Genomic DNA, 24,387 nt, shown 5'->3' on the forward strand with positions numbered 1-24,387 from the left:
TGTCACCTGAGTTGTTGATCTTAGCCATTCTGACTGGTTTAAGGTGGAATCTCAAGTTTGTTTTGATTTGTATTTCCCTGATGACTAAAGATGTTGAACATTTCTTTAGGTGCTTCTTGGCCATTCGATGTTCCTCAGCTGAGAATTCTTTGTTTAGCTTTGTACCCCATTTTAATAGGAATATATGGTTCTCTGGAGTCTAACCTCTTGAGTTCTTTGTATATATTATATATTAGCCATCTATCAGATCTAGGATTAATAAAGATCTGTTGATTGCTGTTTTGTCCTATTGACAGTGTCCTTTGTCTTACAGAAAAATGAGATCTTTTACCTTCATTATTCTTGACCTCAGTCTGACTACTATTGCTGACAACAGAATATTATCTCTGGTCCTCAGAATATCAACCAGAATTAACTGAGTTGCATGTTGTCAATCCTGGAGTCACTGAAGCAACCATGCCATGAGACAAAGGGACAAGAATAACTACATTTGCTGGCCATTCACATTGTCAGTCACTCATTGTTCAACATATTAAATGTTTTGTGACAGAGGTGTGAAACTATACCCTTGCATGTAGATAATTTTCTCAAAACAAAAGTAGATTGGGGTCCAGGACTTGTGACTTCTACATGCTGTGCTAACAATAACAAGGAACATTTCAAAAGAACACACATACTGTCGAGTTGCCATCTAAGAGACAAATTTCAAAGTAATACAAAGTAGTTATGGTATGTCTTTTCTGCACATTTATTTATCTTTTGTCATTTTAATGAATATTCTCAAGGATAAAAAAAACTGCAGTTCTCCTTATAAAAGTTAGGGATAAACAATGTCTCTAGTATTGAAGCGGTGAACATGTTTATAAAGCAAGGGAAAGTGATACATTTTAATAACCCTAAAGTCCAAGAATTTCTGGCAGCAAACACCTTCACCATTATAAGCCATGCTAAAACAAAGTAGCTGACAGAAATGCTTCTCAGCATTGTAAGCCCGTTTTGTGCAGTCTGTCTAGTTTAAGGAGATTGGGTGATGCTCTGCCTAAACAATCTGTGGGTGGGAAAGCACCACTTGCTGATGGCGATGAGGATAATGATGAAGATCCAGATATAGTGGAGAATTTTGATGAGGCTTCTAAGAATTAGAAAGACTTCATGAAAGCAACTTGTGGAAAAGGTGACACTAGCAGAAGTTATTGGATCTGATGTCTTACATCATGACTGCTTTTCAAAATTCTTTCATTTATGGATGTGATAAGAATCCAGATCTCTAATATTTTCTACCCCAATTTCTTTGGATACTGTAGCTCTTTTCAGTTTTTGTTTATGCCTAATTCATTCTTTGCAACAAATTAAGCTGAAGATGCCTGGGAAAAGTTTGGAAAGGGTTAATAAAATTATTTGCCTCATTTAAAAAATTAGTAAAAGGAAAACTGAACTTCCGTATATTGCCTTTTATAAAACTTGGTGGAATTTCTTACTGGTTCGAGGGTTTCTTTAGGAGTTTCTTAAGTTTTCTGCATCATGTTACCTGCATACAAAGACAGTTTTGTGCTTTTCTTCCCAATCTGTACATGTTTTATTATCTTCTATTGTCATATTCCATTAGTTAAAATTTCCAGAATGTCGTTTAATAATTGTGGTAAAAAAATATGCATGTTTTCAGTATTCATAGGAAGGCAGCTAGTTGCTAGCCACTAAGCATGACATATTTATTCTTAAGATTGTCAGGAACATTGCTTATCCAATGTAGGCATTTACTCTGTTTCCAGTTTGTTGAGTTTTTATTAGTAACTTATAAATGAGACTTGAAATTTATCTGATAGTTTTATTAATATTAATACTGTGACTTTTTCTTCTTTACTTTGTTGATGTAATAATTTATAATAATTTTCTTCTAATTGTAAGTAGCTTTACAATGCTAAGATTAAAAACCACTTTGTCATTTCTGTTTTAGTCTTGAACTTAATTTTTTCATTATTTTATGGAAGATTTTGTACAAAATTTAATGTGAGATGTTGGTTAGGGGTTTTCATTTCTTATACTATTTTTTCCAAGTAATTTGCAATGTGGTGATGGTAACATTATGTTTCCTTGGCTTCTGTTTATTGGAAGATATTATAGACAACTGGTATATATCAGTGAAATTGTTGAGGCCTGGTCCATCCTATTTCAGAAAGTCATTCATTGTTAATTTATTTAATTAATAAATATAGATCTAATGATTTAGTTTATTTCTTCTTGTGTGGGTTTAAGCAGACTGTTACTTACAAAAAATTTGTCTAGTTCATTTAATCTAGTAAAATTGTGGGCATGCAGTTTTCTACAGTATTCCTTTGTTATATGTTTCAGTATTCATAGCTCTGTAAGAAATCCCCCTTAACCACTTCTTATTTCAGCTTTTAATTCCCCTTCCTTTAGGACCTCCCCTTCCTGTTCTTCTTCATCTGTCCTTTCTATGTGTATCTCTTCTGCTAGAGACATTGTTTTATTGATTTCTGGATTGAGTTGTGGTGGTTCATGCCTAAAATCTCAGCCTATGGAAGCTTCAGGATCCTGAGTTCAAAGACAGTCTGTCTTGTATAACAAAACACTGTCTCCCAAAAATGTAGGTTTTGCTGACCTTTGCAGTGCATCAGCTCTTGGTGTCATTGGCCCTCATGTGATGTCTTGTTCCAGTTAATTGGATTTCTGCTCTAACTATTGCTATTTCTCTTCCACTAGATTTATTTTTCTTTTTTCTCCAGTCTTTTTAGGTAAAAGCCTGATTAATGAATTTACTGTTTTCAATGTATGCTTAAAATCAACACGTGCTTCTTGCTAACTCATCTAAATGGATTAGGAGTTTTTACTTAAGTAACCCAAGTTTTATTTTTCAAGGTTTACAAAATGCCTTCCAGGCAAGAGTAGCTTTAAAATCTGGACATGGGTGTTGGCTTCACACTTTCCACAATATTTATAATCACTTACTGATTATTGCACTACCCTCGAGAGTATACATTTCATTCTAATATTTTATATATCCTTATTCAGAAAACTAATCCAAATTATTTAGATTCAGTTCAGCAAATCTTTATTTTATAAGACTGTTTCACTCTTATCAAAAGTTCATATATATATATATATATTACCAGTTCTTTATTATCTCATTGGCTCTGATATGGTTCAAAGAAGTTAGGTGATTTTTTATACTCAGGCAACTTTTTTTTTGAATATATTTTTTTTAGTCAGTACTTGATTTTTTTCAAGGGCCCGACAGTACCCATTGAAAACCCAATAGTTACAATAAGCGTAAAGTACATGAAAAACAAAACGAAACATGGAAACAGTCAAAGTCTTCTTGTTTGTAAATATATGTATTTTTTTTGTTTTCTTTATTTCTTGGACTTCATACAGTCTGTGAGTTGTTTCTGGGGGAGTGCAAACCTCTGGGGTTAGCATCCCACTAATAGTGACTGCATATTATGTCTGTTCTTTTGTGACTGGGTTATCTCACTCAGGATGATATTCTTTAGATGCAGCCATTTTCTTAAGAATTTGGTTAAGTCATTGTTTCTGGTGGCTGAGTAGTATTCCATTTGTGTATATGTACCACAATTTATGTATCCATTCATCTTCTGAAGGACATCTGGGCTCCTTCCAACTTCTGGCTATTATAAATAGAGCCGCTATGAACATTGTGGTGCATATATCTTTGTTGTGTATTAAAGTGTCTCTGGGGTATATGCCCAGAAGTGGAATAGCTGGGTCTTCAGGTAGTACTATATCCAATTTTCTGAGGTATTGCCAGACAGATTTCCAGAGTGGTTGTATTAGCTTGCAACCCCACCAACAGTGGAGAAGTGTTCCTCTTTCTCCGCAGCCTCGCCAGCATCTGCTGTCATCTGAGTTTTGGATCTTGGCCAAACTGACTGGTGTGAGGTGGAATCTCAGTGTTGTTTTGATTTGCATTTCCCTGATGGCTAAGGATGTCGAGCACTTCCTCAGATGTTTCTCAGCCATTCGGTGTTCCTCAACTGAAAACGTTTTGTTTAGCTCTGTACCCCATTTTTAATAGGGTAATTTGATTCTCTGGTGTCTAGCTTTTTGAGTTCCTTGTACACCTTGGATATTAGGCCTCTATCTGATGTGGTGTTGGTAAACATCTTTTCCCATTCTGTGGGTTGCCGTTTGTTTTCTTGACGATGTCTTTAGCCTTACAGTAACTTTGCAATCTCATTAAGTCCCATTTGTTAATATTTGACCTTAGAGCTTGAGCCATTGGTGTTTTGTTCAGGAAATTTTCTCCTGTACCTATGTGTTCTAAGGTTTTCCCTACTTTCTCATCTAATAGTTTCAGTGTATCTGGTTTAATGTGGAGATCTTTAATCCACTTACACTTGAGCTTTGTACAAGGAGAGAAGAACAGGTCTATTTTCATTCTTTTGCATGCTGAGTGCCAGTTGGACCAGCACCATTTGTTGAATAGGCTGTCCTTTTTACATTGAATGTTTACTGCTCCTTTGTCAAAAATCAGGTGACCATATACATGAGGGCTCATTTCTGGATCTTCTATTCTATTCCATTGATCCACATGCCTATTTCTGTACCATGACCATGCAGTTTTCAGCACAATTGCCTTGTAATATAGCTTGAGGTCAGGGATAGTGATTCCCACAGATGTTTTTTTGTTGTTGAGGATGGATTTCGCTATTCTAGGTCTTTTGTTATTCCATATGAAATTGCACATTGATCTTTCCAATTCCATGAAGAACTAGGTTGGAATTTTGATGGGGATTGCATTGAATCTGTAGATTGCTTTTGGTAGGATGGCCATTTTTAAGATGTTGATCTTTCCAATCCATGAGAATGAAAGATCTTTCCATTTTCTGAGATCCTCCTCAATTTCTTTCTTTAGTGGTTTGAAGTTCTTGTCATACAGGTCCTTCACTTGCTTAGTTACAGTCAATCCAAGGTATTTCAGAGTTTTTGTAACGATTGTGAAGGGTACGTTTTCTCTAATTTCTTTCTCCACATGTTTGTCCTTTGAGTATAGGAAGGCTACTGATTTGTTTGAGTTAATTTTGTATCCGGCCACTTTGCTGAACTTGTTTATCAGCTGTAGGAGTTCTCTGGTGGAATTTTTGGGGTCACTCAAGTACACTATCATGTCATCGGCAAAGAGTGATGTTTTTATCTCTTCCTTTCCGATTTGTATCCCCTTGATCTCCTTTTGCTGTCTAATTGCTCCAGCCAGGACTTCCAGTACTATGTTGAATAGGTAGGGGGAGAGTGGGCAGCCTTGTGGAGTCCCTGATTTTAGTGGGATTGCTTCAAGTTTCTCGCCATTAAGTTTGATGTTAGCTGTTGGTTTGCTGTATATTGCTTTTATTATGTTTAAGTATGGGCCTTGGATTCCTGTTCTTTCCAGGACTTTTAACATGAAGGGGTGTTGGATTTTGTTGAATGCTTTCTCAGCGTCTAGTGATATGACCATGTGATTTTGGTCTTTGAGTTTGTTTATATGGTGGATTACGTTGATGGATTTCCTTATGTTAAACCATCCCTGCATCCCAGGGATGAAGCCTACTTGGTCATGATGAATGATCGTTTTGATGTGTTCTTGGATTCGGTTTGCAAGGATTTTGTTGAGTATTTTTGCATCGCTGTTCATAAGAGAGATTGGTCTGAAGTTACCTTTTCTTGTAGGGTCTTTGTGTGGTTTAGGTACGAGGGTTATTGTAGCCTCAAAAAAATGAGTTGGGTAATATTCCATCTGATTCTATCTTTTGGAATAGTTTGGCGAGTATTTGTGTTATATCCTCAATAAAATTCTTATAAAATTCTGCACTGAACCCGTCTGAACCTGGGCTTTTTTTGGTTGGGAGGCTTTTGATGACTTCTTCTATTTCTTTAGGTGTTATAGGGTTATTTAGATTGTTTACTTGGTCCTGGTTTAACTTTGGGACCTTGTATCTGTCTAGGAATTCGTCCATTTCCTCCAGATTTTCCAATTTTGTGGAGTATAAGTTTTTGTAGTAGGATCTGATGATTTCTTGAATTTCCTCAGTTTCAGTTGTTATGTCCCCACTTTCCTTTCTGATTTTGTTAATTTGGATACTCTCTCTTTGCCCTCTAGTTAGTCTGGCTAGGGGTTTAACAATCTTGTTGATTTTCTCAAAGAACCAACTCTTGGTTTTGTTGATTTTTTTAATGGTTCTTTTTGTTTCTATTTGGTCTATTTCTGCCCTAATTTTGATTATTTCTTGCCATCTAATCTTTTTGTGTATATCTGCTTCCTTTTGTTCTAGGGCTTTTAGCTGTGCTGTCAGGTTGCTGATGTGAGCTCTCTCCAGTTTCTTTGTGGAAGCACTTAGGGCTATGAGTTTTCCTCTCAATACTGCTTTCATTGCATCCCATAGGTTTGGGTATGTTGTGTTTTCGTTTCCATTGAATTCTAGAAAATCCTTAATTTCTTTCTTTATTTCTTCTTTGACCCTGCTATCCTTTAACAGAGCATTGTTAAGTTTCCATGTGTATGTGGGCTTTTTGTTGTCTTTGTTGTTGTTAAAGACCAGTCGTAGACCATGTTGATCTGAGAGGATGCATGGGAGTATTTCAATCTTCTTATATCGATGGAGGCTCGTTATGTGTCCAATTATGTGGTCAATTTTCGAGAATGTGCATGGGGTGGTGAGAAGAAGGTGTATTCTTTTACTTTGGAATAGTATGTTCTGTATATATCTATTAATTCTAGTTGGTTCAAAGTCTCTGCTAGTTTTGCAGTGTCCTTGTTCAGTTTCTGTTTCCCTGATCTGTCCATTGGTGAGAGTGGGGTATTAAAGTCTCCCACTATTATTGTGTGGGTTGAAATGTATTTTTTGAGCCTAGTACGGTTTCTTTTATGAATGTGGGTGATTTTTTATTTGGAGCATATATGTTAAAGATTGAGAGTTCCTCCTGACAGATTTCCCCGGTAATGAGTAAAAAGTGTCCTTCCTTATCTTTGTTGATAACTTTTGGTTGGAAATTTACTTTATTCGATATTAGAATAGCCACTCCAGCTTGCTTCTTGGAGCTGTTTGCTTGGAAGTTTTTTTCCCACCCTTTTACTCTGAGATAGTGTCTGTCTTTGTCTCTGAGATGAGTTTTCTGTATGCAGCAAAAGGCTGGATTTTGTTTATTTATCCAGTCTGATAATCTATGTCTCTTTATTGGGGAGTTGAGACCATTTATGTTAATAGATATCAAAGAATAGTTGTTTCTGTTTCCTGCTATTATTGCTTTTTTGGGTTGAGTTGTGTCTGTGTTTTTTTTTCTTCTTTTAGTTTTCTTGTTTAGGAGTTTTCTTGTTCTTACTAGGCTGTATTTCCCCTCATTGTATTGGGTTTTCCACCTATAATTCGTTGTAGTGCTGGGTTTGTGGTCAGATATTGTGTGAATTTTGATTTGTCTTGAAATATCTTTGTCTCTCCATCGATGGTGATTGATGGTTTTGCTGGGTATAGCAGCTTGGGCTGGCACTTGTGCTCTCTTAGGGTGTGCATGATGTCTGTCCAGGCTCTTCTAGCTTTCATAGTCTCTGTTGAGAAATCGGGTGTGAGTCTGATTGGTCTGCCTTTATATGTTACCTGACCTTTTTCCCTTACTGCTTTTAGTATTCTTTCTTTACTTTGGGCGCTTGATGTTTTTACTATTATGTGTCGGGAGGTATTTCTTTTCTGGTCCAACCTATTTGGAGTTCTGAAGGCTTCTTTTATGCTCGTTGTCATCTCATTCTGAGGGTAGGGAAGTTTTCTTCTATGATTTTGTTGAAGATATTTACTGTGCCCCTTAGTTGATACTCTTCTCCCTCTTCTATTCCTATTATCCTTAGGTTCGGTCTTCTCATTGTGTCTTGGATTTCCTGGACATTTTGGGTTAGGAGCTTTTTGTTTTTTGCATCTTCTCTGGCTGTTTTTCTATGTTTGCAATGTTGTCTTCTGCCCCCAAGATTCTCTCTTTGATCTCTTGTAATCTATTGGAAATTCTTGCTTCTGTGACTCCTGATTTCTTTTTTTGGTGTTCTGACTCTAGGGTTATCTCTTTTAGTGTTTTCTTTATTGTGTCAAGCTCTGTTTTAATTTCCCTCTTCCATTCCTTTATTTCTTTGGTTCTGTTTTCCTCTAGTTCTTTGAGTTCTTTGTGTGTTTTTCTTGTTTCTTCTTTAAAAGCTTCTGAATCTTTTTGCTTTTCCTCCCTTTCTTGTTTAATTAACTCTATCAGCGTCTTGAGGCATGATTTCAGGTCTGTGTCTTCTTTTTCTGGAGTGTTTGGAGTTCCGATGTTTGCTGTTATGGGAGAGCTGGGCTCTGGTGTTGCTAGATTGTCTTGTTTCTCTTGGGATATACTCTTTCTCTTTCCTCTTGCCATTTTGTTGTCAGTGATATGTTCTTACCATTCCCTTGTATCTGGTCTGTGTCCCTGGTTCTCCACTGGTTGAGGTGTCAGATGGGTCAAGCCCTGTTTTATGCCTCAGAGTCGTCGGGTGTGAGCAGAAGTTCCAACGTTCTGTTTCTGTTTGCTGGATCAGGCACAGTTGCTCAGCCTCTATGAGCCGCAGTTCTGCCTGGCAGGTAGGCCAGGCTCCACTCTGCGTCCGGAAGTCGCCTCCGAGTGGAAACAGAAGTTCTAATTTTCTGTTTCCAATCGCAGTTGCTCAGCCTCTATGAGCCGCTGCTCTGCAGGCAGGTAGGCCAGGCTCTGCTCTGCGTCCGGAAGTCGCCTCCGGGTGGAAACAGAAGTTCTAATTTTCTGTTCCCAATCGCAGTTGCTCAGCCTCTATATCCTATCAAAAGTTTAAAGACTTTTGTATTCATGGTATACTAGCCATTGATTTTAACCTGTTCATGTGTTTCTCCCTACATGACATGCTTAACTTTTATTTTCCTTTTTTTAAAATTTGTTCTTTTCTCTCTCCATTTAAGTACTCCCATTGGTGTATATATTTTTAATTTAATTTAATTTTTTACTTATTTACTTGACATCTGCTCACTGACCCCCCACTACATACACCCCTCAAGCAACCCTTTCCTTATCCCACCTCTCCTTTTTCTGAGCAGGTTGGAGGTTCCCTGGGTATCCCCCAACACTGGCATTTCAAGTCTCTATTAGGCTGCATTTTCTCTCCCAGTGAGGCCAGACAAGACAGCATAGCTAGAAGAAGATGCCCTATATGCAGGCCACAGATTTTGAGATAGCCCCCACCCATGTTTTTTGAGACCTGCATGAAGACCAACCTGCACATATGATACATAAGAGCTGAGAAAGTTTATGTTCTTTGATTGGTGTTCAAACTCTGCCTGCCCCAAGAATCCAGGTTAGTTAATTCTCTTGATCTTCCTGTGGAGTTCCTATCCCCTTTAGGGCCTACAATCGCTTCTCCTATTCTTTCATATGAGTCCCCAAATTCCATCTACTGTTTGACTGTGGGTGTCTGTATCTGCCTGTGGATGTCTGTCAGCTACTAGGTGGAGCCTTTCAGAAGACAACATGCTCCTGTCTGCAAGCATAACAAAGTATCATTAATAGTGTCTAGTATTGGTGCTTCCCATGGGATGGGTCTCTAGTTGGGCTAGTTTTTGGTTGGCATTCGCTTCAGTCTCTCCTCCATACCCTATGTCTGCATTTCTTGTAGACAGGATAAATTTTGGGTTAAATTTTTAGTTTAAAGATTTGTGAATAGTTTGGTGTCTTTATTAATCCCCTGGGGTTCCTACCTGGTAACAGAAAGTAACCTCTTTTGATAGTATATCCTCAATGTTGTGAGTCATAGCTAAGGTCACCCCCATTGATTCTTGCGTGTCTCCCTTATCCCAGTTCTCTGTCTCATCCAGGAGATGCCCCAAACTTTATAAACCAATTAATTGCAGATTTCCATTCATTTTCATGGCCATCTAGCTATATTTTCTGTCCTTCCCCAGATCTCACCATAAACCCCCCATTTGATTTCTCATCCCCCCCAGATCCCTCCCTCCATCTGATTCTTATTACTATTTTATCAACCCTTTTAAGTGAGATTCAAGCTTCCTTCTTTGAGCCTTGTTGTTTAGTTTCTTTGGGTCTGTTGAGTGTAGCAACAGACCTGTATTTTATGGCTAATATCTGCTTACAAGTGACAGCATATTATGTATAGCCTTTGAAACTGGGGTGTCTCACCCACAATGTAATTCTCACATTCCATCCATTGGCATGCACAATTTATGATTTTTTTAATCAAGGGCCTCAATATAAAGCCAGATACACTATATATAGAAGACAAAGTGTGAAATAACCTTGAACACATTGGTTCAGGAGAAAATTTCTGTATTCTGATTCACACTATAAGATCAACAATTGATAAGTAAGACCCCGTGAAACTAAAAGGCTTTAGTTCCAAGGATACTACCAATAGGGCACAATTGCAGCAGAAGGATTAGGAAGGATCTTCATCCATCATACATGTGACAGAAGGCTAATATCCAAAATTTACAATGAACTCAAGAAGTCAGACACCAAGAACCCAAATAACTGAACTTAAAACTGGGGTACAGAGCTAAACAGAGAATCCTCAACAATGAAATCTCTAATAGCCAAGCATTTAAAGAAATGTTCATAGTTCTTAGTCATCAGGGAAATGCAAATCAAAACAACTTTGAGGTTCCATCTTACACTCTCTTCTATAACAATTATTCTTGGGTTTGATCTTCTCATTGTGTATTTGATAGTGTGTTTGGCTTAGGGGCATTTTGCACTTTATATTTTCTTTGACTGTTGTGTTCATGTTTTGTTTTATCTTCTGCCCCTGAGATTCTCTCTTCTACCTCTTGTTTTCTGTTGGTGATGTTTGTGTCTATGACTCCTTATCTCTTTTCCAAGTTTTCTATCTCCAGTGTTGTCTCTCTTTGTGATTTCTTCATTGTTTTTATTTCCATTTTAGATCCTGGATGGTTTTGTTCAATTTCTTCACCTCTTTGATTGTGTTTTCCTGTAATTCTCTAAAGGATTTTTGTGTATTTTGTGTTTTCTCTTTAAGGGCTTCTACTTGTTTACCTGTGTTGTCCTATATTTCTTTAAGGGAGTTATTTATGTGCTTCTTAAAGTCCTTTTATGTCACCATGAGTTGTGATTTTATATCAGAATCTTGCTTTTTCCAGTGTGTTGGGAAGTCCAGGGTTTGCTGTGGTAGGAAAATAGGCTTTCGATGATGGTAAGTGTCCTTGGTTTCTGTTCATTTGGCTCTTGCACTTGCCTCTTAGCCATCTGCTTATCTCTGGTGTTAGAAGGTCATGCTGTTTCTGACAGTGGCTTTACCCTCCTGTAAACCATTGTGTCTGCGCTACTGGGAGAACATCTCTCTCCCAGCAGGATCTGGGTACAGAGAGCTATAGCACAGGGCCAGCTTAGAGTGCAGGCTGAAACTAGATGGATCCTGTCCCAGACTGCTCCTCAGTTCCTGTGTCCTGAGGGCTCCAGGCAGGTTTCTTTTGGTCCATAAATTTGAGCAGAAGTGGTTGTCTCACCTGTGCTCTCAGGTATGCCGGCACTTTTGGAAGACTGGTTCTCTCCCAGAGGGATCTATGTACAGAGAACTGTAGCTCAGGGTCAGCTCAGGGCACAGACACAAACCAGAAGGATCCTGTCCCAGAATGCTCCTTAGTTTCTGTGTCCTAAGGACTCCAGGCAGGTACCTCGAAGCAGAAGTAGTGATCTTACCTGTGGTCTCATGTGTGTTAGCACTTCTGGGAGTCCTGCTCTCTCCTAGCAGAATATGGGTACAGAGAGCTTTGGCACAGTCCAGCTCAGGGAGCAGGCCAAACAATAGGATTTACCATCTAGTTATAGTGGTCTACTATAGTGTGCTTCTCTAAACTCTGTGATCACTAATTCATTGTAAGATATTTATACCTGAGACTTTCATTTAACATATTATGTTTTTATTGTCCACTCATGCAGGTTACTTTCATTCACATTTTCCTTAAAAATGTGTGTGTGTGTGTGTGTGTGTGTGTGTGTGTGTGTGTGTGTGTGTGTTTGTGTGTTTAATTGGCTTATAAAACCTTGGTGGGGTTTTTATAAGGCTTCTTCATACATTCTTGGTTTCTGTAATCCTACTACCCTCTTCTCAAGATCCCTATTCCCAATCAAACCCACAACACAAAGTATAACTTCCTTGTTTCCTGTCACCTGTGTTCTACAGTGTCCTCTAATTGATTTTTTCTTGGCTTGGAAAGCCAAAATGATAAATACATATGTCCATAATGCTTGCAAAGATTTGGCAAATAAGGGCCTCATACTCTGCTGGTAGTAATGTAGACTAGTACAGCCACTGAGGAAATGACCCTGCTATGTTTCTCAAAAACCAAACGTAGAACTATCCTATGATTTGGATATGTCATTCTTTGGCATATAAAAAGGGATTTTATATAAATACTTTAGAGATACCTGACATCCATGTTCATTGAATTTCAATGCATAATTAGAAAATGGAATCAACCAAAATATCCATCAACTAATAAATGAATAAGGAATTTTGCTGCATATACATAATGTGCTATTACTCAGCTATAAAAAAAAAAATCTACAAATAAGAAGAACTGTAAAAGAATTAAGCTGAGTGAGGTCACCCAGGCTCAGGAAGATAAACACTATATGTTTTTACTCAAGTGAAGATTCTAGCTTTGACCTTTTTGTTCTATATGTGTAACCTGTGCTCTATGTAAAAACTGGGAAGCAATGCATGGACTACTGCTGGTAGATGCACTTAGGGAACAGTAAACACAAGGCAGGTAACATGAATCCAGACATGGAAGAGACTGAGAATGGAACTATTCAAATAAGGAGGGGGTCGGGAAGGGGAAAATGAATTGCTGGTGTAACAAAGCTTAACTAATAAAAACAATTATTCATTTGCACATTAGGGTGCACTTGGAAGAAATTATATAGAGAGATATCATTTACTGTATAGAGAGTTTCACTCTGAAGATAACCTTTCAAAATAATTATCACAATTATTTTTCCAACATTTACAAGTCAAGATACAAAATATTTATGCAGCTTTTAGGTTCCCTTACATTGCGTATTCTCAGCCACATCCATTTCTTTCTTGTTTTCACTCTCAACCCTCTTCTTTAACCTTGTCACTGAAACACACACCCCTGCTTATGTAATCTTCTAATTTCAAGAATGTGCTATAAATTAAATCATATAGTGTGTACATTTTAGAGCATTGACTTTTTCCACTTAGTGTCATTCTCTAAAGATTTGACTAGGTTATTTACATCAACAGTTTACCCTGTATTAAATTACTATTTTGTAGTTGAATATTTGGGGAGTTTGCAACCATTCCTTTGTCAGAGGAAATATACACATAGACACACACATTAAATATATATATATATATATATATATATATATATATATATATATATATATATATATATTAAAGCTTTAAAAATATTAAGGGTTTCATGGTTAAGAGTATTTTTTGTTCTCTCTGAAGACTCATGTTCAATTCTCAGCACCGACCAGGGGTTTACAACCCTCTCTAACTCCAGTTCCATGATATTCATGTGCCTCTGAGGTAACAGAAATTCATGTGGTACAGAAACATGTATGCAGGTAAAATACTTATACACACCATTTTTAAATGTTAGAAGGGGATATGTGGAGAGCTGGAAGGGAAATTGGGGAGTATATATTATCATATTTTACTGTATACACATGTGAAATTTTCAAAGAAGAAAAAAAATTTCTGAGCATATTCTCTAGTGAAAAGGTGGTCTGCAGGGATGTGTGTCTGCCTCAGTGTTGGGTTGACAGAAGTACCCACATGCTGCTCAGGTAAGCCATAATGAAGTCTATAATGGGGACCCTCAGTCTGTGTTTCCCTGGGAAGAAAACAGCAGAGTCTAAGAATATGTCGTTTCCAATCTCCTGTGCATGAGATATTGCTGAGAGTCAGAAACCAGGGTCATCAGTAGACAGTTTCTGTCAGGGAGCCCACACATCAGGCAGGAAGTAGAAAGCAGAGATGGGTCAGGTTCAGTATGAATACTGAGAACACAAGAGGCTGGCTGGAAGACAAAAGGCCTTTTCCTGCACTATAGGTTGCTGAACACTCAGGGCCTATTTACGTACCTCATTAGTATGAATAACTACATGTTTTTGTGTTATGTGACTTGTTGCCATGGTCCTCTCAATGGGGTGTCATAGTTTTGCATTCCAGAACACATAGAACTAGATACAGAGAACTAGCCCCATGGCTAACACACTAAGTTTTGAGTTTCACAGGGTTTGAGCTCAGTCAACCTTACCAGTTCTTCTGTCAGGTGGCACAGTTCACTTGCGCCATAGTGGTCATTCTAGATGTTTCCGTGTTCATTCATTTCAGAGACCCCCGTTTGTTAAAAATATACTATATGCATTTGTTGTGAATTATGGTCCATATTTTTTCATCTATTTTGCCTTTCGTGTATGTAGGTGATATATTAATTTTTTTCTAAATAAGATGATGTTACTGAAAGCCTTTCATTTGGAGTGAACTGTGCAGAGAATAAAGCATTCAAACATTTGAAGACCCACTTCAAACTACTCAAATATCCAACTAATACTGTCAGCAAAAGAAGAACCTAATATACTTGTCCTGGACATTTACATGTAAATACACTAGATGCTTGGTTTCTCAAGCTAATCTCTAAGCTGTCAGAGAGTATCTATGTATCCTAATTTTATCCTAATTACTATGAATGAAAATGTGCATATTTTGAGTTAGGAACTCAGTGCTAGAACACATGTCTAACAAACACAAGGCACTGGGTTTTGTCCCAGCATACATTCAAAAAAGTGAATATTTGTATGAAAATACAATCTAAATTCTGTTGTGATAAATGTAATTCTGAACTGTAGAGTAGCTGCATGCTTGGTTTTTGTGGTTTGTAGAGTGCTTTGTTATTTTGTTATTCCTCCAGGGAATGGAGGAATACCCTGTGTCCCTGAATCCTAATATGCATTTGGTATCATCACATTTTTAAAAATTGTGGCCATTTTCATGGGTATGTAGTAAAAATTTCACTGTTTTAATTTGTATTTCCTAGGTAGCTAATAGTGCTTATCTTTTGGGGGGTCTCACATTCATCCACATTCCTTTGGTGAAATGTCTTCTCATAGTTTTGCTTATGTTCTCACTGAATCATTTCAGTGTTCATTGTTGAGGGGTCTGTGTGACCATTATGTGCAAACCCTTTATAAGATATGGGATCTGAAAATATTTCTCTCAGTGTACAGTTCACTTTTCTGTCCTTTTAGCAGGATCCTCTACAGAAAACATGTAAAATATTTTTGATGAAGGTCAATTTATCTTGAATCAATTTTCTAGATCATGCAGTTTGCTTTTGCTGCCAGATCTAAGAATTGTTTCCCTAATGTATTACTAACCCTTAGTTAAAGTTAGACACTCATGAAAAAGGGCACAGTCAATAGCAATGACTAGGCTTCAAACTCAGATGTAGAGTAAAACAGAGCCAGGACCTGCCTCCCAAGGCCTATGCAATGTAAACATACCCATGTTTGGAACAGAGAGAGGATGGACCATTAGAGATGAACATGTAGTAGAATAACTCATCCTTTTTGTATTATGCAATAGGATGATACAGGTATATTTTAAATACCTAAAAGTTATTTCCTAAGATAACTAATGGCATAACTCTTGTCACCAAGATTAACACTTGAGTTGGATATCCACAATCTACATGGTGGAAAAAAAGAACTGACACCTTCAACCAATGCCAAAATATTTCTGACCACATCTTTGACAAAGGACTCTAATATCTAGAGTATACACAAACTCTAAGGCCTAAGCATGTTGTCATCTGACCTCTACACATGCACTGTGCTAACACACACACACACACACACACACACACACACACACACACACACACATGTGCATTAGTTTTTAAAAATCTTGCCTCCTAAATGAGAAAATTTCCTGAACAGAACACCAATGGTTCATGCTCTAAGGTCAAATAACAACAAATGGGACTTAAAAAGATTGCAAAGTTTCTATAAGGCTAAGGACACTGTCAAGAAAACAAAACAGCAGCCAACAGAGTGGGATAAGATCTTTACCAACCCCACATCTGATAGAGGCCTAATATCCAAGGTAAACAAAAATCTCAAGAAGCTAAACACCAGAGAATCAAACAACCCTATTAAAATATGGGGTACAGAGCTAAACAAATCTTTCTCTATTGAGGAATATCGAATGGCTGAGAAGCTTCTAAGGATGTGCTCGACATCTTTAGCCATCAGGGAAATGAAAATCAAAACAGCCCTGAGATTCCACCTCACACCAACCAAAATGGCTAAGTTGAAAAATTCAGATGACAGCCGATGCTGGCAAGGATGTGGAGAAAAAGGAACACTTCTCCACTGTTGGTGGGGTTGTAAACTGGTACAACCAATCTGGAAATCAGTCTAGTGATTTCTCAGAAAAATTGACATAGTACTACCTGAAGACCCAGTTATTCCATTTCTGGGTATATACCCCAGAGAAGCTCCAGCATACAACAAAGACTCATGTACCACAATGTTCATAGCAACACAATTTATAATAGGCAGAACTTGGAAAGAGCCCATATGTCCTTCAGTAGATGAATTGTGGTATATTTACACAATGGAGTACTACTCAGCTATCAGAAACAAGGGCTTTATGAAATTCTTAAGAAAATGGATACATCTAGAGAATACCCTCTTGAGTGAGGTAACCCAGCCACAAAAGAACAGACAAAATATGCAGTCACTGATAATTGCATACTAACCCCAGAAAGCTCTGAACACCCCAGAAACAACTCACAGACTATATGAAGTTCAAGAAAAACAAAGACCAAAAAAAAGAAGAAGAAAATGAAAAACCATTATGCTTAATCTTTACATACCAAGAAAACTTTGACTATTTTGAGGTTACATCTTGTTTTACATGTACTTTGTGCTCATTGTAACTAGTTAGATTTTAATGCACACTATCAAATCTTTAAAAAAATCAAGTACTGACAAAAATGTATTCATATACTTTTATGTAAAAATGCTTAAAATCTGTACATTTTTTTTTTTTAAAATAAAGTTGTTCAATTTAATAAACAAAAACCTTGCATCCTAAATAATTACTGTTATAGACAAGATTGGTGGAGCTCTCAGACCTCATCAGAGAAGCTTTACTTTACAGTGGACAGAAATTAATTCATACAGAGACTCACAGCTTGTCAGAGGGCAAAACATAAATGACTGTTGTTGTTTAACCCTAAACAGGAGATTTGTGTTACACTCCTTCTCCACAAGGCTAAGGAATCATCAGAGAAGATGATGGAAAGATTGTAAGAGAAGACTCATATAAAACCTTGTCTTCTAGGCATGACAAAGCTGCTAAACTCATGATCCTACAGGAGCTATTGTCTGTAAGATCAAACCAGTCCCAAGTTCTAGTACAAACAGAGGATGGGTTAACAAAGCCCTATCTCTAGCAATGAAGCCTTTAGCAATTGAAGGCTGCCGTAAGGAGAGTCTGCTTTCTTTAGGGATGTGGTTTCTGATAGGTTGTTCATGCTCCAGAGAATGACTTACACATATATGGGCATCACTGATTGAATTCAGTGGATTATATAAACAGGAAATGATATTGGGAATTGGTGTGGTCTGGGAAGACTTGTACTGGGACAGTGGGATTGAATTTGATTTAAGCAAAATGCATATGTGATGAACTTCCTAAGAAACAAACTAACCATTTTAATAAATTTAAAATAAATTAAATAAAATAAATATTCCAAAGACAAGTTTTGACTCTAATATTTTTATCTTGTTGAGTTATCAAGTTTTCTTCCTGAAGCTGGTGTGCTAAATGTTTTCAGATACACAAGCACTTGAAACACTTGTTTTCAACTGTTAATTATTAGTCTCTCACCATTGCATTGACCATCTTAGATATTGATAATTTAAAATTCCAGGAACAACACATTTATTTGAACACATTGAAATATTATGAATGGATACATGAAAGCATAAGTACCCTACTTTGTTGTTCACACACTACTCATATACATATTCATTTCCTTTTACATCTTTATTCTTTTATCTTTTCTTATTTTTTTAGGCAGAATCTCACTAAATAGCTTTTGCTGGCCTCAAACTCAGAAAGATCCACCTATCTCTGTTTTGTGGGTACCAGTATTAAAGGTATGCACCCCCACACCCTGCATTGCTGTACATCTTGATCTTCCTCAATAGTTTTTCAAGGCAGCAATAAGAATGCATTAAACTCTTTGAATTTGCAGTATATGATAGCATTTTATGGAATTAACCACATTTTTATTTCTTAATTAATAAAACTTTAAATTGCTGTTATTTTTTCTATTGAAACTGGGGTTCATAAAATATATAAAAACCCTTAAATCATTAATAATCCAAGAGCTAAGATAATAAATAGTTTTGTGGCATTTTTTGGCATTCACAGATCATTATGCTTAATCTATACTCACCAAGAAATCTGTTTCCATGTTACATTCTGTCCTACATGTACTTCATGCTTATGGTAACTAGTGGGATTTCAATGCATGCTATCAAATCTCTAAAAGAATTAAGTATTGATAAAAATATTCATATAGTGTTATGTCAAAATGCCTTTAAAAATATGTATATGTATTCACCCCTTTTAAAAATAAAGTTGTCAGAAAAAATATATATATATATCTAAATATTCTAGTATTTAGAACATACTTATGGCAGTATTTTTCAGTATTTGATTCTGATGATAATGCCACATTATAATCCTATGAATAGAAATTTCCAAAATAAGCAACATATTTTACATATATTGTTTCATATATCCTCCAAGTGGAATGGATAATTTCCAAGCTGTTATTCCTGTTTGTTGTTCTACTAGCATTTTTAATTGAATGGTAAAGTATAAAGTTTAAAAGAAAAAAAAATTAATAATATAGCTTAGAGAAGATAGGATAAAAGGTTACAAACAAAAATCAAATGTAGGCAAGAAACATTTTAGTGAGAAAAAATGGAATTTTTCTAATGCAAAAAAAATAATAATTAAAATGTAATTATCATTCTCTTCATTATACTTCATTCTTGTTTCGTCCTTATGTTTCAAAGGCATTCAACAAATTATGCAGTTTTAAAGGATATTTTCAATTGTGTGTAATTTTGAAGGATCAGTTTAATAAACAGTGAGAAACTGACTCAGGAAATATTTGAGAGTAAAAGGACTAATTTAAAGCAGTTTTGGAAGATGATAATACAGATAATGAGAAGGGGAAGAAATGGAGAATAAGAACATCCTACTTACAGAGGTGCAGGAATAGCTGACAGCCATTATGGATTCCACCAGTGGATAGAAATGTCCCCCATAGCCTTGTCATATATACATTAAAAATGCTAACCACTGACACTGTTTACTGAGGACAGCAGAAACAAGCCAGACCCAAGTGGAACAGACTTGTGAGTTTGTTAAGAGATACTACTTAGATGCTCCTTCTGCTTATGAGCTTCCTTAGACCCTGCTTTAGTTCTTTGTTTCTCAAGCTGTAGATGAAAGGATTTAGCATAGATGACAAAACTGTGTAGACAATTGTTGCTATATGGTCCTTCACAGTGTAAGTCGACACCGGCTGTAAATACACATAGAAGATGCTTCCATAAAAGAGGGTTACCACAGTGAGATGAGATCCACACGTGGAAAATGCTTTGCGTTTCCCAGCAGCAGAAGGAATCTTGAGAACTGTAATAAGGATTCTGACGTAGGAGAAGGCAATGCATAGGAAGGGGGTCACCAAAACAAGAGCTCCTTCTGTCACTATCACAATCTCATTAACAAATGTGGAGGAGCAGGACAATTTTATCAGAGGACTGAGGTCACAGAGAAAGTGGTGAATAACATTGGAGTCACAAAAGGACAGAAGATTAAGTAAAAGTGTGTGCAGAAGTGAATGGAGGTGAGGAAAGGAGCAAGAGAAGGTCACTAGTAGAACACATCGGTGATGGTTCATGATGGTGACATAGTGGAAGGGGTTACAGATGGCTACATACCGATCAAAGGCCATTACTGCCAGAAGACAGCTATCACTGTTGCCCAAGGCATAGAGAAAATACATTTGTGTCAGACACCCTGCATAGGAGATGGTCTTTTTTTCTGACAGAAAATTCACTAGCATCTTGGGAACAATAGTTGTAGTGAAGCAAATGTCAGTTAAAGACAAAAAACTCAAGAAGAAATACATGGGAGTCTGAAGATGAGGGTTAGAGCGGATGACAAGAATGATGAGCAGGTTCCCTGCTAGAGTAACCAGGTAAATGGTGAGGAAGAGGATAAAGAGTGGCTTTTGGTCCTCAGGCCGAGGGGAGAGTCCCAGGAGAATGAACTCAGAGACAATATTGGTTTGGTTATCTCTTTCCATTGATTTGGATACAGTTATATACAAGAAGCTTTGTTACCTAATTTAGTTCAATGATTCAAATCTTGAGGACCCAGTGAAGCTTCAATCCATATTTAATCCATAATCATATCTGGGGTATGATGATGAAAATGTGATGGTTCTTTTGGTAATGCCAGGGATTTTGCTCTCTCCAAAGCCTGTATTGTTGATGACTGGACAATCAAAGTAGATGGTCGTAAAACCAAAACTCTTGGATCTTGGGTATTTCTAATTCAAGAAATGTTTGAAATTATAAGAGAAAAGAAAGAAGTGTAAGTCTCTGTGAAGTGGTCAGGTGTGTAGGCAACTTCTTCCAGCTCACCTTTACATGTAAAATCACTGCTTCTAGCTTTCTTTCTGGAAGGTTTCTCTGGAAGCTTCACTTCCACATCCAAAGTCCTTTCTTCTAACTTTTTCCAGAAGCTGACACTCTCCACATCTGCAACTTATGCCCAACTCAGCCTCATTCATACCAGCATTCAGCTTCACTCTCTTCCCCTGACTCTGGCTGGTTAGCTAGAAAAAGAACAAAGAATAAAGGCAGGACTAACAAACTGCTCAAAGAATAATGTATCTCCCTTTTCTGGCCTCAATACCCTGCTTTCCTGCTGATCTCTGGGTCCCAATGTGATCCTATTTTCTCATCTCTCATCTGCAAAGACAGAGATGCCCTGACTCCAGAGAAAAGGGCTCTTGATTGTAGAAGTTCTTTTCAGGTCTTGTGGTCTTAGCTTTGTTAAATCTGGTTCTGGGATTCTTCTTATGACAGCAGTTGCTATGTGATCACCTCTCATGGGTATTTGTTTTGTGATTGCTCTAGCATAAGAAGAATTTGAATCATAATTAGCAAAGATGACTCCAAGGGGACAGGGAACCCCTGAGACTTCCTTCAGATGTTGAGGCTAATCTGAGCATATTTCAATTTGATTTTAGTATTTAAAGGGCAATGATTATTAAGGATGTAAATGTATGTGGGTAGATATTTTATATTTAGGGATTTACTTATTTTATTAATCCTTTGAGAATATTCTAGACTGTATTTTGATCACCACAACCCCCTTCTCCTGGATCAACTTTCTGTTTAGTTGTTTTAACAGTTGTGTGATTTATTTCTCTAATTTATATCTCTCTGGTGACACCTGATCTAGATCATGTTTTCATATTTTACTAACTGTACATCTTCTTTGGTGGAATGTTTGCCTACATGTTTGGCTCAGTTTTCAGTTGGGTTTACTTTCTTATTGTGGAGCTTTAAGAATTCTTTATGTATTATGAATAATAGCCCTATATAACATTTTATATAAATATCTCTCAGTATTTGCCTTATGCTTTTATTCTCATGATAGCATTAACAAGTTAAAGAATATTTTAATTAGTTCATAGCATATTAGCTTTCGTTATGCTAGTCTACAAACAAAATCTGTTGATTCTCCAAGCACTGCTTCCTCTCATATTCTACCAGCCCTGAGAGTCTCCCTTCCACATTCATGTCACATTGTCCTATTGCCTTCCCACCATGTCCCCAGCACTGCCTTCATCTTCTATGAGTTCTATAATTACATATCTTAGCCTTGACCTTCTGATCTACTTGACAGAGAAGTTAGGATTAAAGGTACAGTGAAGAGGTTTTGCTATTTCACAGTGAACCAGGCATGTTAACACACATACAATCTCAAGGCCCTGGTGGCCAACACAGGAGGAATGTGAGTGCCAGGACAGTCCAATGCATAATAGTAATCCATTTCAACAAACAGAAAAGATATCTATTAAGTAAAAAGTTGGATAACCAGAAGCAGATTAAAAACTTAGATCCTTATCTCTCACTTTAAAAAAACTCAAAATGAATCAAAAACTCAAATAGAAAATATGAAAATTCCAGAAGAAAGTGTAGGAGAAACATGTCCACATTTGTCTGTACAAACCTTTTCTTTCCTTTCTCTTCTTTTTCATGGGATACATTTATAATACAGTCTTTCCCCTCCCCGACTCCTTCCAGATCTTTCTCAACTCCCTACCACTCAAGTTCATGCTGCTTCTTTCTCTCAGAAAAATAAAACTAAGTAAATTAAAGCTAAACCCAATACAGTACACTCATAAAATAAGCAAAACAAACTAACAAAAAAAAGCTTAGAGTTTGTGTTATATTGACCATCTGGGGCTTGCCGTTGATTGCCGATGTTAAACACAGTGATATTCTATATGGGGGAAAATGATCTTTCCCTTTTTAGTGAGTATCATTTGCAAATAGCTTCTTTGTTGGAGCTTGAAATTTGGATGCACTTCCTCTTCTCCATACTGAGATTTTGTCTGGTTTGAACCAGTTTTAAATGTGCTGGTTTGAGCTAGTCTTATATGGTCTGGTTTGATTTTGTTTTGTTTTGTTTTGTAAAGGACCCTATAAAAGGGTTATTGTTATTGTTCTTGTTGTTGTTGTTGTTTGACTTCTCAGGGTCTGTGCATTGTGGCATGATTTTCCTGTACTTTGTGGCTAATATCTATTTATAAGTGAGTACAAACTATACATGTTTTTTAGGGTCTGAGTTATCTCACTTAGTATAATATTTTATAATTACATCTATTTGTCTGCATATTTCATGATATTCTTGTTTTATTTGGCTAAGTAATACTCGACTGTATAAATGAACTACATTTTCTTTATCCATTCTTCAGTTGACATACATCTGTGCTATTACCAGTTTCTGGTTATTACAAATAAAGTTGCAAATAACAAGGAGGACCTAAGGTGGGATACTTGAGTCTTACCCAGAATGGAAAATAAAATAGACACTGGGGTAGGTGTATGGAAAAGGAAATGGAGAGGGGAACAGGGTAAAGGATGGGGAGTAGGGAGAGTAGAGGAGAAAGAATGGAAATTAACATCAGGCAAAGGGGACATCCCTAAGATGTACCAGAGAGCTAGTGTGGGGGAGGCTCCAGGGGATCTATGGAGTGTCTCTCGCTGAAACTCCTAGAAGTAAACAGACAGTATGAAGGGATAAGGACACCAACCTACCACAAGATTTTCAACCCAAAATGTGTTCTGCATACAAGATATTCAGGGGCAAATATGGACCAGAGGCAGCGAGACTGGGCAACCAATGACTGGCCCAACTTGAGACCCATCCCATGGGCAAGAACCAGCCATTGACACTATCAATGATACTCTGGTGTGCTTTCAGACAGGATCCTGGCATAACTGTCCTCTGAGAAGCTCCTCCCAGCAGCCAATGAACAGATTCAGAGAGACCCACAGCCAAACACTGGATGAAGCTTGGGGAGTCTTGTGGAAGATTGAGAAACCTGGGGGGAATAGTGACTCCATATGAAAACTAATAGAATCAACTAACCTGGTCCCATGGGGGATCCCAGAGACTGAACTTTCAACCAAAGAACAGACATAAGCTGGGTCCAGATCCCCTGGACATATGTGCATCCTATTCTTCATGTGGGCCCCCCAACAACTGGAGCAGGAACTGTCTCTGAATCTGTTGCCTGACTGTGGATCCTGTTGCCCTAACTGGGCTGCCTTGTCTGGCTCTTGTAGGAGAGGATGTACTTAGTCCTGCAGTGACTTGATGTGCCAGGGCTGGGTAATACTCAGTGGCCTCACCCTTCTCAGAAGATAAGGGGGTGGGGGATAATGAAAGTATATGAGGAGGGATGGGGAAGGGTGCAGTCAGGATGTAAAGTGAATAAGTCAATTCATGAATGAAAAGAAATTTTTAGCATGTGCAGACAACCTCCATAAAACCCAAAACTGGACTAATAAATATTAGAATAATTAATAATTATTATTTTAATCATATAATCATAATCATTAACAATCATTATTCATCTAAGAATATAGACTGGTGAAAAAGCATCTCACAAACGATTCTATCTATCTATCTAGAAATCATCAATATATGCCTATCTA

General features: G+C 37.2%; 1 protein-coding gene across 1 annotated transcript; it reads right to left on the reverse strand.

The window, feature by feature from the left end:
- Positions 1-19,520: 19,520 nt before the first annotated feature.
- On the reverse strand, positions 19,521-20,453 carry LOC308428568 (olfactory receptor 1L8; the record flags this gene model as incomplete). Its single annotated transcript, XM_080927076.1, has 1 exon — positions 19,521-20,453. One exon carries the CDS (start codon positions 20,451-20,453, stop codon positions 19,521-19,523), a length of 933 nt encoding a protein of 310 aa, XP_080783202.1.
- Positions 20,454-24,387: the final 3,934 nt, after the last annotated feature.

The sequence above is a fragment of the Micromys minutus genome (genome assembly GCF_963924665.1).
Source record: "Micromys minutus genome assembly, chromosome: 13".
In the NCBI taxonomy this organism is placed as follows: Eukaryota; Metazoa; Chordata; class Mammalia; order Rodentia; family Muridae; genus Micromys; species Micromys minutus.